This window comes from Parus major, chromosome 3 (genome assembly GCF_001522545.3).
Source record: "Parus major isolate Abel chromosome 3, Parus_major1.1, whole genome shotgun sequence".
NCBI classification, from domain to species: domain Eukaryota; kingdom Metazoa; phylum Chordata; class Aves; order Passeriformes; family Paridae; genus Parus; species Parus major.
Window position 1 is genome coordinate 35,174,766 of NC_031770.1, and position 12,401 is coordinate 35,187,166.

Sequence of the window (12,401 nt, forward strand, 5' to 3'; positions counted from 1 at the left end):
TAATTTCACTTTCCTTCTGGTTTTCCTCTTGTTTCTTTTCCCATTACTCAGGTCTGCTCCTCCTTTACCTGATTCCTCCTCCTCCTAAGCAAAATCACAAAAAAAAAAACTTCTGTGTGCATCATGATTGACTTAGCCTTTTGCTTTCCTCAGTTTTTAGGACCTTTGACCCTTCATAGGGTGTTTAAGTAGAATAAGGAGGGAAATCACCCTAGCATGAAACATGACAGGGTTCCTCCTCCTACCCAAAGGGAGACCCCACACTTTATTTAGCCATTAGTCCCATCCAACAAGTCTCCCTCCCATAGAGAAGCTGATAGCTCCTCACGGGAAAGGCAACCTAAGGACAAGGTCAGTGCTCTCTCTAGGCTGTAGGACACTGGCAAGCCCATGCATAACTTTGTTGAAGCCTACATTGTAGTTAACCCACTGGCTCTAGTCAAGCATACACCAGCTCTGTGCAGCTTATCAGGTCTTCAGTAGACTTAAATCTTTGTTTCCTGGGATTCTCAGGAACTATTTCTGTCCTAGTCAGCTGCAAGGGCATTCATCTGGCGGCAACCCAGAGTAAAACACCACTTTTTGGAAACATCTTTCAGCAGGTTCCAAAAACAAAGACATTTTGGGGTTTATTTACAAAGGCAGCAATTTTGATGAAGCTATCCATGCCTAACAGGTGGCAAGCAATTTTTGGACAACATCCTTGTGTTTGGGTGTGCTGAGGGGATAGAGAAATCTGTAGGTCAGAGGTACTCGCAGATTTCCAGTGAAAAACAACCTAAACCAAAAAAAGGTCTGTGCATCAATATCAATGCAATCTAGAGGAACAAGTCCAAAGCAGATCTAGAGAGGTGTATTTAAAACCTTAAAAAAGGTTAGTGCTCTAAGGGCAGTGATACAAGGCTCCTAATTATGTCTTGAAATGTGCACATAAAAGTTCACAGGTTTACTGATTTCCTCAGCTCCTAAGTTGTAAATGTAAGTTATTGTCTAAACTGACCTTTCTAAATTGAGTCAGAACTTTCTGATATCTAGTATTTGCACTATTATCAGTAACTGTTTGTGGTGTTGTTTTTTTCTCTTTCATGTGTGAAAGCAATGGAAATAGACTCATGGAAACCTGGACTGAGCCTTTTTGACACAGGTAAATATTTAAAGCATCTAGTAACTAGTCTGGGAATAAATGGTTTCCATTGCATATGGGAAAAGCATAATCTATTCAGCAGGCCCATGACACTGGTGATAACAATCTCACTTTAAGAAGTAATTTCAGCATTTACAATTATAAATAAGGTATGTTGTTTACATCTTAGCACATTATTCTGAGCTTTCGTCACTCTTGAGTTACTGCTTAAAGCAGGAGCAGAGGAGATGAGCTCTGGAAAGAGTTGGCAGCTACACTACAGAAAAGGGGTTCTAGCTACTGAAATCCATTTGTAAATGAGAAGGTATTTTAGGAATGCCACAGCTGAGATCACAGTTTAGAGCTGCAATCAGTGAAGAACATGACAGATTATCCTAATGTCAATGTACTTAGGGAAGACATTCAGATAAGAAAAGGAGATTTTATGTCACACGTAAAGAATAATGAACATCATTGAAATTTTCTGACATTTTAGCCTTAAAAACTGACAATATGGAGATAAGAATATTTTTTTATGAGCACTGGTGAAGGGAAAAAGCCCCCTACATTTGTAACAGGCTCTAGTAGCAACAAGACCAAGACTTGTGCAACCCTTAATCAGGAGCAGTTCCCAACTGCAGATTTAACAGCTCCCTTTCCCTGGGAACATGAAAAGCAGACTACACAAGACACAGACCAATTCATGATGTGGTACTCCCCCTCTTACAAGGGGCCTGACCATCCAATATAAGAGGTCTTTCTCACCACCAGTTTTGATGCTGGAGAGGGCTGTGCTGATGGCCTTTGTAAAGGCCATTTCCTTGAATATTCTTCTTACTTCAAAACCATTAGTGTTCTTATTCAGGAAAAGCTACAGCACGAGGGCCAGGGTGCAGAGGGATGTTTTGAGGCAAAAAATGACAGATTGCATTAAATGCAATGAAAGGTTGGGCATGGGGGAAGGGACGTTGTATTAATAGTTTCTCAGCAACTGAAGTGCCAGCATAGACTAGTGTGATAAAGTCTGATGCATTCAGATTGTCACTTCAAAGGAGTGGTTTCTGGCATGGATGTAATCACTGCTGTCTTACTTAAATGAATGGGAGGTCTAATCAGTATGGACAGCTGTGACAATCAGTGAAGGGAACTTTAATTAGCATGGCGTAGACTGCCCATGTAGCAAGTTGAAATTCCCATGGCAATACCAACATTAAATTGGACTGGCAGAACAGGGAGGCCCATAGAGACTGACCACCTCCCCAATTAGCTGGTGAAGAGTATTTGGTGGGTGACCTTATTGTTCCACTAAGCACAAATCAACCAGCTGACCCACAACCTTCAAGATCTGATAATTGTACTGACAAATAAAAATGAAAAATGCTGCACTGCCTTCACTTGAGTTTTCCACGCTGACAAAGCTCATGTCAGCTGTATGCCTGGGAAAAGAATTTGAATTTTACAGGATGTAGATAAATATGAATTTTACAGGATGTAGAGGCAAATAGTTATCTATGAATTATCCTTCATATACAATTTAGTTGCTAAAATGGATGGCACATGTTAATTTCTAACTTCACTACAGTGTTAAATCCACCTACTTTCTGTTCTGCAAATAAGGCAAGGTGTGGGGGGGAACTGCACATATGGGATACCAAGCTGGCACATGTGAGGTATGCAGTGTGCAGGCTGCAGGATGAAGTGTGGCTTTGGTCTGTTGCTGAGGAACTATTATGTGCCTGTGTAATTAAAGCCTGTACTGAAATATACACAGTCAGAAAGGCAGGCTGATTATTTCAGATTTAAAAAAAAAAAAAAAAAACCAAAAAAAACCAAAAACCCACAACCCAATCATTGTCATCCATGTGGTTAACAAAGAGAGGCTGTGCATTGCTAAATCGTGTTGCCTGTAACTTCCACATCAGATAAACTACCCATAAACTTGCACAAGATTTGCCTTCCTTCAAAGGCAGGTTTGGTCCCCGTAAGAAAGACCTTCAGGCCTGAGAGGGGTCAGAAATGTTTCTTGCAGCAGATATCACTGGATGGAACTGTCACCCCTGTTCCACATAATTTTTCCTCAGTCAGGGACAAGCAGCCAGCCTCAAGCAGTGCTGCCCCAGCACCACCACTCTGCCTCTCCCTGCTGGTGTTTCCCCCATCCAAATGGGCTCCTATGGGCAAACACATAACAGCAGGTGCACTCTTCCCTGTTCCTTGCCCGGGAGCTCATCCCCAGTGCACAAGACAAGAGGCACAAGCCAGCAATGTGCTGGACAACAGCTCCAGCCATAAGGGATTAAGCCAGTCGGAGCTGGGTTTACCAGCCTGCTTTTGAATGCATCCTGCCTGCTCTGGCACAAGAGGGCCAGCTCCACTAACTGTGGGAGAGAGGCATTTCTGTCACAAGAGCCAGTGGCAGGATGGGTGGAGAGCTCCTATTCCCAGCCCAGAAAGTATCCTGTCCAAAGTTTGGGTAGGAGCACAGGGAGGCTGCATGTGGGTCTGCAGGCACTGTAGGCACCACATAGTTACAAAAAGCAACACCAGCCCTGGGGCTCTCCTAACCTGGCAGGGACGTTCTCAAACAAAACACACAAAGCAATCACCAACCCTTGCCTTAAACAAAGCAGAGCAATTCTTTGTGCCCTTTGCCTGCTTCACTCACAGCCCACCCATGGGCTCCCGTGCAAGGCCAAGCACAGTGCTCCAGCTAGCTCCACGTCCTGACTCTAGCAACAGGCAACAGCAAATGCCTGGGGACAAGCAAAGCAGAGGGAAATTATTGCTTTGGTGCTGCTATTAGCAGCTCTGTTTAATCCCTGCAGCAGAAACCTTCTGCACTGGCAGTTGAATTTCAAACTGAGAAGCCAAAGCACCCCTGTCCGGAACGGATGCTGCTGTGTGCTGAAGCCTCCCAGCAGGGATCAGGTACCCATCAGGTCAGCCTTACAGCAGGTCCTGAATACTCACACTTAATACAAACATGGCCCCTGACCCAAAACTATGTGCAGCATTCAGCATGCAGCTAGAAGGACTCAAAAATGTTGTATTTGACAATTATGAGAGGTGAAATTTTAGACTTAACTGGAATAGAAATAGGAGTGGTTACAGAGGGGGATGGAGCAGGTACCTCCCTTCATTTTCTTCACAGTACTCTGCCTTACTATGGCTTGGTCCTTAATACCTTCAGAAACCAGCTTTGGCTGTTACATCTCCCATCATATTTAGGTGGTGACCTTCCCTGATGTCCCTTTACATACACTGATGCTCTCATGCTTGTCTTGCTCACGGCTGGCTGCTGTGGAGAGACAAATTCTGTGGTACCTAGTCATTTCTCATACTTTTCTTTATAAAGCTCACACTATCTAAAATTATCTTTTTTCACCGTTTCTATGAAGTCAGTAATATTTCCTCAACTTACTTGGGGATGAAGATTTAAGGAAGTCTTCCTCCTACTTTTCTTTAAAAATCTAACATGTAGTTTACAAAAATCATAAGCTGTTCTGCTGTTCTTTAGACCAACAGCTTTCCTGGTGAGTGTTCAGTTTGTAGCTTGTCTGATTGTTGCTGTCTCTTCTGAGGATTATCCCAGCTAAATCCCCTTAATCTTGTCATGCTGTACTGAAAAGAAACAGCTCTTTCCCCTTGCTTGGATGGGAGATACTGGCCTGTAGGAAAGTCTTGCCAGACATTCAAGTCATGAGTGAATTTCAGCACTTTTAGACCTTTTGAGCCCAGCCTGATGGTGTCCTGTGAAGTTAGTGCCTTTCACAAGGACATCAACTCATATTTTCAAGGCTGCTACCACCCAAATACCTCATTGGAATCCACTAGTAACCCATGAGACTTTCCCTTGGCTTAACTGTAGTTCTCTGTTACCCTCTTTCTTTTGTGGTTTGCAAAATAACCCAGACTTCTGGGGGCACCTGAGGAGGAGCTGTGGTTTGCATTGCTTCCCCAGCTGTGGTGAGCTGGAACAAGTTGCTACCTGTGCCTTCCTCTCCAGACAGAAAACAACATGATAAATCTGCTGCTCATCCACTTCAGACATTGTGCAGCTCACTGTAAGGCACCACAGTGCTGGTTCTCAGGGAAGGCTGCTGGGAGCCACCATCCCACACCATGGCTACCAGCCTCTGCTCCTGAGGAGCTCACTACTTGTGCATGCTGCTCCCAAGTCCTTGCAGTTAGGGGACTGACTCCCAAAGAGCAACACCAAAAAGCTCATGCTAGGAGAGATTTTGGTGGTGTTCCTAGAAATGTCTTTGCTCCGGTTTTACCCCAAGCGTGATGCAGATGGAAAAAGGTAAGCTCCAAGGATGTCCTCCCCATCCCCGTTTCCCTCCCACATCAATCCTCAGGCCAGGGGGTCTCTGTAGTGATCCTGTTGCCCATTTCCTTAAAGAGCAAGGTCAGGCACCAAGCACACACTGATAGGTCCTTTCTTTTCTCTCTTTAGGCTTCAGTTCAAAGGAAGAATTGAATCCAAAGCCACTGGAATCCACCTCCCAGGGGAATCAGAGTATGTACTTCAGAATTAACTTCATAATGAAATTACAATATTGATTACATATTGATAGAATGCATTAAAATTAAATAGCAAAAGGTAAGTTTTTGAGAATGCCTAAAAAAATTCAGGAGCACATTTTTCCCTTGCAGAGAAAAAGCGAGCACTCTCTGCTGACCTCTTTTATACACAGAATTGGTTTTTGCTTCTACAGGGAAGGAAAATAACAGCCAAAATTTAGCTTACCTGGGCAGCGAGATAATGGCTGCTCCCTACCACCTCTTCCCAGGCAGTATCAACTCCATGCTCCCAGTGTGCAGAGCTTCTTCCCTCAGGTACTTTGGTGGTAGAGAACAGTGTGCTGCAGCAAGGGTGAGATGAACAAGCCCTGCTGACCAGGGCAGGCTCCCATGGCTATGCTGTGTGTAGGCACCCTTCCCACAGCAGTGGGTGGGAGGGAAGGAAACCACCTGAGAAAGGGACCCAACGCCTGCCACAGCCAGGAGAGAGAGGATGCAGAGGGCGCATCAAGGATCCCTCAAGTTCAGAGAGGAAATGCAGGTCCAAAATCTTCTACAGCCCTTTATAAAGGCAGATTTACCCATTAACCCATCTTTAGTTGAGGCCCAAAGTAGCAGAAGAAAGAGAAAGCAAGTTCTTAGTGGAGACATAGGGTTGCCTGCCACCTCTTCATTAGAAGCCACCCCAAAGAGAGGGTTCACCCTTCCAACAGTGCCTGGGTCCTCTCTTGCCCACCTTTGGGCAGCTGAACACTGTCTGAACTCTTTACAGTCATTACTGAACCAAATGTCTTCCCAGGAATTCCTCTTAATATTTGAAGAAATCTTTTCCCTATCAAATATGTCAAAAACACCTGAAACTGATACAGAAATAAGGGAAAGAAGAAGAAAAAGTGAAGGCTCTGCCCTACAGACCCCATTGCACTGCAGGAATACAGAGCTCGGTGCAGTGGAGATGCCAGCAAGGACAGCTGTGTTTCCAGCAGTTAAACTGAAAAAAGTCACACCAGAAACAAAAAATTTCATCCTACTAATAACTCTAGGACCATAAAAGCCTTAATTCAGATCTTGCCTCCCTGCAAATCAGAAAGTGCTCACCTCCCTGTGAAGCACCTTTAGTCTGTGCTCTTGCAGCGTCCCTCTCATGTCCCAGCACTGAATCAGAATCCTCCCCAGAAACCAAGTCTGTCTGTAAGTGTATGTAAATGTTTGCCTCCCCAGACCCTGCTGGCTAACAAACTGCCCACTTTCCTCATATAGATCTCATGAACTAGTTCCCTTTGAAGGACAAGAAATTCAGGAAAACTTGGCTGTTAATTGAGGTATTTGTTGTGGGTTCCCGACCTTGCCTCACGATCTGCTGTGAGCGGACACGGTTCTCAGTCACGCTCCTGTAATTCAGCATTATTAGAATTAGAAAAAAGAGACAGCTATGGGAGAAAAAAATTGAAGGTAATGAGATGGGAGGCATCTAAGAACAATTGGTGCTTTGTAGCCTTCGGGCTACCTAATGATTAAAACACAGTAGTTAAAACTAGTCTGATTGGTAGGAGGCATCATCAGAGGGAAATCAAGAGATGGGGATGACCCAGATGCTGGAGGGGGAAAATGTTAATTAGCGCTCTAGTTAAGCCAAATTGTGATCCCACTCCCAGTTGCCGACCAAAGATGAATGTTTCACCACTAACTTGAAGAAACGTGAAGGCAGGCTGGAAGTGATGAAGATAGCATTTGCAGCACAAAGATGAAGTTCATCTATGTAATCAAAGGGAAGAGTTTGTTTGGGTGCTGGCATACCTTTTATAGGACATTGCTTTCAGCCCAGAGAGGAAACACACAACAGCACACTGCTGCTGCTGCACACATGGGTACAAGGCTATCCCAACATGCAAAAGAAGACCCCCCACTCAGTCTGAACATACCAAGTAAAATCATCATCCTTGATGTTAGCTCCAGCCCAGAAGGAAACTGATGAACAATTCTCATTCAGAAGTGCAGAGCTGCCAGGATTGTTGTCAGTAATCCTGGATTGCAATCGCCTTGAAGAGACCCCACAGTGTTTTTCCCCTGAGGCATATACCAGACACCACACATTTCAGGAGCTTCCTTCTGAGCAACATTAACACAGTAACTGTTCCTGTTATGTCTATTATATCAATTAAGTCCACAAAAATATCGCCAAGGAAATCCCCATAGTTTGTCCTCTGCAGGTGGCCAGAAATACAAAATAAAAGCACCATGGCTAGTTTTACAAACTCCCATCACCTCTGGGCTGCAAATAAAGCTTGCTGAGCCCAAGATGTGGCTCTGAGGGCACAGGATATACGTCAGCTTGCTCCTGCGGGGCTGACCTCCCCAGCCCCCAAAATGCAGTGCTCCCAGACTGACCCCTGTGAAAAGATTCTTGCCCTTTAGTCACACAGCCAAGCTGAGACATTGTATGGGATAAAGTCATGCCAAGGACTGTGTTTACCAACAAGTAGGACAGACTTGAGCTGCCAGCTGTGACTTGTCCTTGTCAAAGGCTTTTTTGTAGAGTTTACACAGCAGGACAAGGCACTGGATGCAGACTTTTTAGGCCTTTGCTGCTTGCAAGAAGCACAGCAATCAGAAAGGACTAAAAATATCTTCCATGTTTCTTTATCTCTCCTCAGATTGCAAAGTTGATTTGTCCTTCTTAATGGATGGGAGCTGGAGCATTGGCAAACGCCGCTTTCAGCTCCAGAAGCGATTCCTTGGTAACGTGGCTCAAGCCCTTGGCATCGGCAGTGATGGTCCTCTGATGGGCATTGTTCAGTATGGGTAAGAGTTTCCCAGACATTCCCATTGCCACAGGGCATGACTGCATGCTCTGGCAGCCATAGCTCTAAGCTGATACGTGCTTAAGGTCTCACTCCAGCTTGCACTCAGGAGCCAGGTAACACAGACCAGCCCTATGACTTTTGTGTTGTATGTGAAGCAAAACACTGACATTTGCTCTAATTTCTCCTTCTAGTGACGACCCCTCCACAGAATTTAATTTAAAAACTTATGCCAACTCCAAGGATCTAAGGAATGCCATTGAGAAAATTCAACAGAAAGGGGGACTTTCCAATGTTGGTAGGTGATGGGGTTACTTGCACATCCTCAGCTCAGGGAGGGCTTCAGATCCTGGGCTATAGCAAGCCCACACCTCCTCACAGGATACAGAGGCTGTGATCAAAGAGTGCTTAGTGCTAGGGCAGGATTGGTGAGAGACCATGACCTGCGTGTGCTGATCCCAGGCACTGCAAATCCATCACAAGTTGGAAGGACATACCTGTCTCCTTGCAGGCAGTTCCCATCAATGCTTTGGGGATCCTTGCTAACCCAGCTCATCACCCCCAGCCTCTCTGGGGCACAGGGAGGGGGTTCAGGAAGCACTGGCACCAAGTAGAAGTGGTGTCCCCTCCTGCTTACACAGCCACAGAAACTGCTTTCCCCAGCTCTCTGCAGCCTCCAACACTGAGTCAGCTCTCAGCCTACTATTTCACGGGATATTATCAGACAGAGTACTTCCAGATCCATAACTCCTCCTCAACTCCTCTTCTATTGCAGGGAAGGCACTTTCATTTGTTAACAAAAACTTCTTTTTGGATGCTAATGGAAACCGAGGTGGAGCACCCAATGTGGTTGTAGTGATTGTGGATGGGTGGCCGACCGACCGAGTGGAAGAGGCCTCCAGGCTGGCCAGAGAATCAGGGATCAACATTTTCTTTGTCACTGTTGAAGGAGCTGCTCAAAGTGAAAAGCAGAATGTTATTGAACCAAACTTTGTGGACAAGGTACGTAGTGGGCTAAGTCTGACCAGGAGCTTGGCTCTGACTAAACTTTCCAACCTACTTCATTCAAGGCATTTCCCTTTGCTTCTTACCACTTATGATTATTTCTTTTCCTTCTTGTACATACTGTCTTGAGTTTTTCTGTACAAAAACCAGGCAGTAATGCTGAGGTCAGAAAGGAGAGGAAGTCAGTAAAGTTCTGGTTTAAGGTACATCATCAAGCAAATGGCTTTTGACCAACTAAACCTTAGCGCACACATGCAGTTGTACTGAGACCAGTGGTTTTCCAAATACACTGTAGCGTGACAATTGCAGTCAAAACTACAATTGCAGCCTGAGCAATTTGGAGTTGTTTCTTCCAAACAATTTTTTTCCGAACCTCCTGCTGTGCATCTCCCACTAGGGAGAGGGTGAGGAGTTCTGTCAACCTAATGTCAATGTTGCTTTTACAAACAGGTCCCACACAAGCAAAGGTTGGCACAGTCCCAACACAGGCACATCCTAGTTTTTCAGCTATACTGGATAACTCAAACATTCTCTTCACCATTGATGAAGGCTGTTTTTCAGTTATTTGTTTCTGCTGCTATGGACTTCATGGTAGCTCTTGGAAAAAGGGTAAATCCCTGCCATGTGCAGAAAAAAAAAGAGAATGCAAGCTTTGATTGATTCATATTTGGCAGTAACACTAGCTGTCTGATCAAAAGTGCTTCAGGACAAGCTGGTACCCAGTTCGGGCAGGAGATATCTACCAAGTGGCAGACCAGGCTGGGCCTAGGAAACAGGGTGGAGTCATCTGGTATTTTCAGAAAACAGATTCCCATCTGAGCTGGGTTGCTCTGCCATGAAATAATCTCCCGTGAGTTTCAGAAGAGCTGCCCTGTCTCTGGTCAGCATGTAATTGGACTGTCGTCTCATTTGCATTTAATGTTTTTAAAAGAGCAAAGCTACAGTGAGTCTCTGCAAACCTGCCAGGGACACAGCAGAAGTGAGAGTAGAGTGGGCTCAGAACAGGAAGGTAAGGAGGGAATGGTGGCATGATACTGCTGCACCGTAGCAAATGAGAGCAGGATACCATGAGGAGTCCAGACTGGAGGGAACTGAAATTCCTTCGGAACTGTTAGGCTTTATGTAAGTCAAGACCAGTGTCTTGGTCTCTTAAAACAGTCAGATACACACACCATCACAAAGCTGATAAAGCCTGGCTTAACAAAATATTCTCACCCAGAGAGCTGAGGAATTGGCATTTAAAAGGCACTAAAACCAAAGACAATTTGATCCAGCCTGTTTGCATCGCTCCCGTCCTTGCCCCAGCCACCCTTCTCCCCTGCCATCCCTTGACTTCTCCCACATCCTCTTCTGTGCCAGCTCTTCTTCCTACCCATGCTCACCTGACTCCCACAGATATGGCCCTAATGATACAGAATATTCTATATTCAGATATATATATATACACAGATATAGAAGCCTCCCACAGATCTGGCCCTAATGAGTATTTACTTACAAAAGTTAATGGGGTTTTTTTGTTGTTTTTTTACTATTTGGCAGAGCCAAGACAATGAGCCTGGGTTTTCTCGGCTTAGAAGGGTATGAACCAAGTTATCCACAGCTTAAGCCTGAGCTTTCACTTCAAAGTAGCAGGGTCTGTCAGCAGGCAAGACTTTCCTTCTTTTCCTGAATGATGGGAGCTGAAGTTGCTACCAGGCAAACACACGGGCTCCTGTAAGCATGGGAGTCATGCTAATAGCAGCTCTGTGATGTGGATGCTTTTCCCATGAGCAATGTAACTCGTGTAAAAAAGCCCAATGGGGGGCAAACTTGCTTATTACAGTTCTTTTGCTACTAAAATATCAGCTCCATCCCACAGTTTTAAAAAAAGGCAGGAAAAGCTGTCACATTACACAAGTATCCGTGATGTTACACTGACATCATTTCCCAGGGAAGCAGATGGTGATTGCAGGAGAGGCCATTTCAGACTCCAGCACTGCTCTTTCCAGGAGCCTATATTTACAATTTAGCTACATACCCCAGCAGAAACAGGCAAACTGAATTTCCATTGCGCTTATCCTCATGTTGCCTTGCAGGCAGTGTGCAGGACAAGTGGTTTCTATTCCATCAACGTGCCCAGCTGGTTCAGCCTCCACAAGGTTGTGCAGCCCTTGGTGAAGCGGGTGTGCGACACTGACCGTCTGGCTTGCAGCAAGACGTGCCTCAACGCCGCCGACATCGGCTTTGTGATCGACGGTTCCAGCAGCGTCGGCACCGGCAACTTCCGCACGGTTCTCCAGTTTGTGGCCAACATCAGCAAGGAGTTTGAGATTTCGGACACTGACACGCGCATCGGAGCTGTGCAGTACACCTACGAGCAGAGGCTGGAGTTCAGCTTTGACAAGTACAGCACGAAGCAGGACGTGCTGAACGCTATCAAAAGGATCAGCTACTGGAGTGGGGGCACAAGCACGGGGGCAGCCATCAGCTACGCCTCAGAGCAGCTGTTCAGCAAGTCCAAACCCAACAAAAGGAAGATCATGATTCTCATCACAGATGGCAGGTCTTACGATGATGTCAGCTTGCCAGCCATGGCAGCTCACCAAAATGGTAAGGTCTTCCATCACTGCCTGCTCTCCTCTCATGCCTCAGCACCTATGCAGGTCAGATAAATGCAGTTTGCTATAATTTGAATCTTCCTACACCTTGTGAAGGAAGAATAGTACTTTTCCCTGGGGTCCCACTGAGCTCCAACAAGATCAGCATCTGAATAAAGAACTTCAGGAAAAAAAAAAATTAGAAATCACAAATGCACCTATGTCTAGGAGATCTCAAGGGATTTTTGCTGTCTTAGTAACACAGGACTCCTTTGGCTTTCTAGTCAAGATAGGTATATATCTTCCAACCCATTTGCCCTTGGACAATATCCTGTTGCTCAAGATCCTGGTTTTGGATCCGTTGTTTAG

The 12,401-nt window shown here is 45.3% G+C and overlaps 1 protein-coding gene across 2 annotated transcripts in view; it reads left to right on the plus strand.

Annotated features, from left to right (window-relative positions):
• VIT (vitrin) overlaps positions 1–12,401 on the plus strand; it is a 56,973-nt gene that overhangs the window by 36,922 nt on the left and 7,650 nt on the right. For both annotated transcript variants that reach the window (XM_015621716.3, XM_015621717.3), the window contains 6 exons: positions 1,097–1,144; positions 5,583–5,645; positions 8,305–8,452; positions 8,646–8,749; positions 9,227–9,453; positions 11,532–12,045. In XM_015621716.3, coding sequence (XP_015477202.1) covers positions 1,097–1,144; positions 5,583–5,645; positions 8,305–8,452; positions 8,646–8,749; positions 9,227–9,453; positions 11,532–12,045 — 1,104 coding nt within the window. The remainder of the gene's footprint in view (positions 1–1,096; positions 1,145–5,582; positions 5,646–8,304; positions 8,453–8,645; positions 8,750–9,226; positions 9,454–11,531; positions 12,046–12,401) is intronic.